Here is a 3349-nt window from a genome sequence, read left to right as displayed (position 1 = left end):
CACTGTACGCTGTAGAGGCAGAACAGCACGGCACAGGCACTCAGGGTCAGTAAACACAACACAACAGCGGTCATTACACAATCTCTTCCCATGTCCTCTGGCCTTGTGTCAGGTGACAAACAGACAGACCAGAGTCTGGACACTGGACACATAATTTGTACACCACAAACGGGCTAGCTCCTGCAAAGCACAGCCGACGCACCAAACCCCACATTTAAAGACAGTGTTTCCCACAGAATTGAATTCTATTTGTGGTGGTAGGTTTGCAGAATTTACTTGAATGCAACAGTTTTTAACAAATTAGGGCAGTGTGGTTATGATGCTAACCAGCTTTAAGCACAATTTAGCACAACCTGGAAAATCATTGTGTGGTGGTCAATGTTGATATTGCGGTGGGCCGCCCGCCACAAATAAGTCAATGTATGGGAAACACTGAAAGGTCATCTGATGTCTGAGGGGTGGCACTCACCAATCACCTCCTGGATGAAGGTGGCGTTGCGTCGCAGCTCGGTCAGTAGGTGAGGGGGGCCATGGCCGCAAAGGTGCAGCAAGATCTTCAGGACCTGGACAGGTGAGTGTTACAATGATGTAACTCAACTGGTGGACCCAGTGACCATGTAATGAACAAAGGGAGACCGCACACTCCAGCAGCTCATATGCCAGTAGTTTAATACAGACAACGTTTCGGCCTGTGGCCTTTCTCAAGTCTTACAAACCAACAGTGCAAGAACACACCTAATATGGTGACCCAGTGACCATAACAAGGGCAGGGATTGGAATAGCACAGCCGTGGAGCACACAAACTGACAGATATGTGATACAATACAGCAAGTCGGCTTTGCAAAAAAAAATCTCCACTAATGACCAAAATGTATGCAATTGTCAAATTAATTGTCACACATATCCAACTTCTTTGACGACTTTCCCCACATTATTCAGACCACTGGCCCATTATGATGGACAGCAGAGGTGTTGAGCCCAGTGACTCAATACACTCAATAGTCATTGGTTGAGCCCATTCTGAGCTCCAGACCAGTCCGTGTTGGCGAACTTACCTTGATTTTCACCTGACAAGACTGGACCTGGAGCCGCTCCAGCAGGTACTCCAACAGACACTGGCAGTAGCCAACAGACTCATGGGAGATTTCTGCAGTGTCAATGAGTAAAGGGTCATACGTGACAGTGTTTAAATCTTCTGATTTATTAACTGGATCACTTAACAGAGAATTGAATCACTGTGATTGAGTAGCCATCTAGGCCATTTACTGATTAATGCCAGAGTAAAAACAGACTGCTTGAAGGATACTTCCGATTTCTTCAAAAAGATAGCCAGGACAAGGTGTCTCGTCATCAGACGTAGCCTTCATTAAGGTTGGGACCTGAAAAAAAAAACGAACTGGACATCAGTCTGATGACTAATCATATCCACTGACCTGTAAAATATCCATATGGCAATATAAAACAAGCACGAAGTTACCAATGCATAAACAACCAGAACACACAAACTGAAAGGTTATAACGTGAACAGGTTCTGTTTAAAAACAACATACAGTATAATGATGATGATGGGCTGGCTTTCTCTTGATAGCAAGCTAACACTGTATGCCCCCACAAAATGAAAACTCGGTTATTTTATTTATCAAACGTGTCGGAAATCAAACAGTTCATATCATAAACATATAATTCAATAAGATACAAAGAGAAAAGGTACATACTTTCTGAAGAAAAGCAAGTCGCTCTATCAAGGTTGCCATGATTTAGCATTCTCAAATTCCGTATGTGTTTTCCATAGTCGAGAGAGGCGGAACCTATATTACACTAACCAACAAGATCAACCAGATTGAGCCTTCCTGTATTCTCATTGGTGTATTGCATTTGCGTATAGATGTGTTCTCGACGAATCATACTTGGATATCAAAGCTGCGTCTACAAGTTCATAGGTCACAAGTCCAATATGGCGCCTCGCATGAATCATAACAAGGGTGAACATCTTTTTAAAAAATAATAACGGAATGACAGGTTTGCGAACTAAATTGTACACATTCAGTGTAACCGTATCCAGTCCTTAGTGGTAATTATATTGGTGTTGTCAGGAATACTAGACAATCGTGTCCCGTTGTTGGATATTAGGTAAACCGGTCTCGAGATGTCAGGGACAAATGCTTGGAAGCGCAGTCGAGACCGAATGAAGCTTTTCCCAGAGCTGCTGGCGCAATGTGCACCGGAGGTAACACTGTCATTCTCCGAAACATTTGCTTGAATACCTGTGGTGTGGTTTATGTTAAATCGATTCTCCATGTTTTTTTTATGTTGACAATGCAGGCAACTGCATACGGCAAGTGTGTGACAGCGACGACCGTGGGCAAACAGGAGTTGCAGAAAGACTTGTGCGTGAAAGAGTTTGAAGCGCTGAAGACGTGCTTCACATCAGCGGTAAGCTTCCTTTAATGGCTGCATATAGTCACTACTAGCCCTGTGTACTGTCTACTGTGTTTCTCACACCGCAGTTGTCAGCATGAACTCTACCGTTGAGGGGCGTGGTTGTTCTTTACAGAGGTGTAGCCTACATTTGCACTGCTCTCGCTGTGCTTACATGATTACATTGATGGATAGAATCATTCATACACCTTGGTTGAAAAGATGGTCAAGATGCACTTACTCAGGTAAAAACTGCCCATTTGTGTCGATTGGATGGATAGATACTGATACAAACACGTCTCACTGAGAACCTTCAGACTATTAAGAATTATGAACTACACTGTGTTTGTGTGTTAATGTTAACTAAGTAGTTGTTGTTGTATTTGTAGGCAAAGAAAGCTGGGAAATAGCATCGAGTGTTGACACTTTCCTTGTCCAGGGAAAAATAAGGACCTGCATTAGGATGTACATTGTGAAGTCGCTGGAGATGAGAAGACTACTGGGTTTGAAGAATTAATCTATTTATTCATTTTGGGCCATATGCTCTGCGCTATAAAAAAAACGCCCCTGAAATACAGGAATAACAGTGTTCTCAGTTTTATAAAGATGTAAAGACTTAAAAGATTCAAATTTTTGTATCAAGTGAGTATTCTGAAGTCATTATGGGTCAGTGTTACCCACAATTTGGAAATACACGTGTTTATTTTCATCCTGATGTGTCTTGTGTTTCTGTCATCTTGTGCCCTTTTGTGACCAATCTCCTGGGACCATAGGTTGGAGTAGATGAAAGAAAGTAAAGCCCTAATGTGATCCAGACGTGTTCATTTCTCTAAGAGGCCTCCAGAGAGAGAGAGAAAGAAAGAAAGAGAGAGAGAGAGAGAGACTGGGGCCAAGTGAGATATGAAGTGTGTACAATGTGCTCTGGAAGACA

At 42.7% G+C, this 3349-nt stretch overlaps 2 protein-coding genes across 5 annotated transcripts in view; one reads left to right on the top strand and one right to left on the bottom strand.

The window, feature by feature from the left end:
* The window catches only part of tepsin (TEPSIN adaptor related protein complex 4 accessory protein), a 9985-nt gene extending 8077 nt beyond the window's left edge, over positions 1 to 1908 (bottom strand). For both annotated transcript variants that reach the window (XR_006027023.1, XM_042082085.1), the window contains exons 1-5: positions 1716 to 1908; positions 1307 to 1379; positions 1056 to 1147; positions 470 to 563; positions 1 to 9 (exon numbers count right to left, since the gene is read on the bottom strand). The exon at positions 1 to 9 is cut by the window's left edge and continues 59 nt beyond it. Coding sequence is in view for 1 of the 2 variants with exons in the window: in XM_042082085.1 (XP_041938019.1) it covers positions 1 to 9; positions 470 to 563; positions 1056 to 1147; positions 1307 to 1379; positions 1716 to 1754 (307 nt within the window). In the remaining variant the exon portion in view is untranslated. The remainder of the gene's footprint in view (positions 10 to 469; positions 564 to 1055; positions 1148 to 1306; positions 1380 to 1715) is intronic.
* Positions 1909 to 1947: 39 nt separating this feature from the next.
* ndufaf8 (NADH:ubiquinone oxidoreductase complex assembly factor 8) lies at positions 1948 to 3133 on the top strand. 3 transcript variants are annotated; one of them, XM_042082093.1, is made up of 4 exons: positions 1948 to 2019; positions 2131 to 2227; positions 2323 to 2433; positions 2808 to 3133. In XM_042082093.1, the coding sequence occupies exons 2-4, from the start codon at positions 2147 to 2149 to the stop codon at positions 2826 to 2828; spliced, it is 213 nt and encodes a 70-aa protein (XP_041938027.1). In that variant the 5' UTR covers positions 1948 to 2019; positions 2131 to 2146; the 3' UTR covers positions 2829 to 3133. The 3 variants fall into 3 exon arrangements, with proteins under 3 accessions (XP_041938027.1, XP_041938026.1, XP_041938028.1); XM_042082094.1 differs by having other exon boundaries at positions 1964 to 1982; XM_042082092.1 differs by having other exon boundaries at positions 1954 to 2227.
* The last annotated feature ends 216 nt before the right edge of the window (positions 3134 to 3349 follow it).

Source organism: Alosa sapidissima, chromosome 24, assembly GCF_018492685.1.
Source record: "Alosa sapidissima isolate fAloSap1 chromosome 24, fAloSap1.pri, whole genome shotgun sequence".
In the NCBI taxonomy this organism is placed as follows: Eukaryota; Metazoa; Chordata; class Actinopteri; order Clupeiformes; family Clupeidae; genus Alosa; species Alosa sapidissima.
Note: the sequence above shows the minus strand (reverse complement) of the source record. Positions and strands in the feature narration are given on the sequence as shown.

What these genes read in the sequence shown, in the direction of transcription:
- ndufaf8 (XM_042082093.1), top strand. Translation starts at nt 2,147, where the DNA reads ATGTCAGGGACAAATGCTTGGAAGCGCAGTCGAGACCGAATGAAGCTT. An exon ending in TGGCGCAATGTGCACCGGAG is followed by an intron (nt 2,228 to 2,322) that starts GTAACACTGTCA and finishes TTGACAATGCAG; the next exon opens with GCAACTGCATACGGCAAGTG. An exon ending in AGACGTGCTTCACATCAGCG is followed by an intron (nt 2,434 to 2,807) that starts GTAAGCTTCCTT and finishes TTGTATTTGTAG; the next exon opens with GCAAAGAAAGCTGGGAAATA.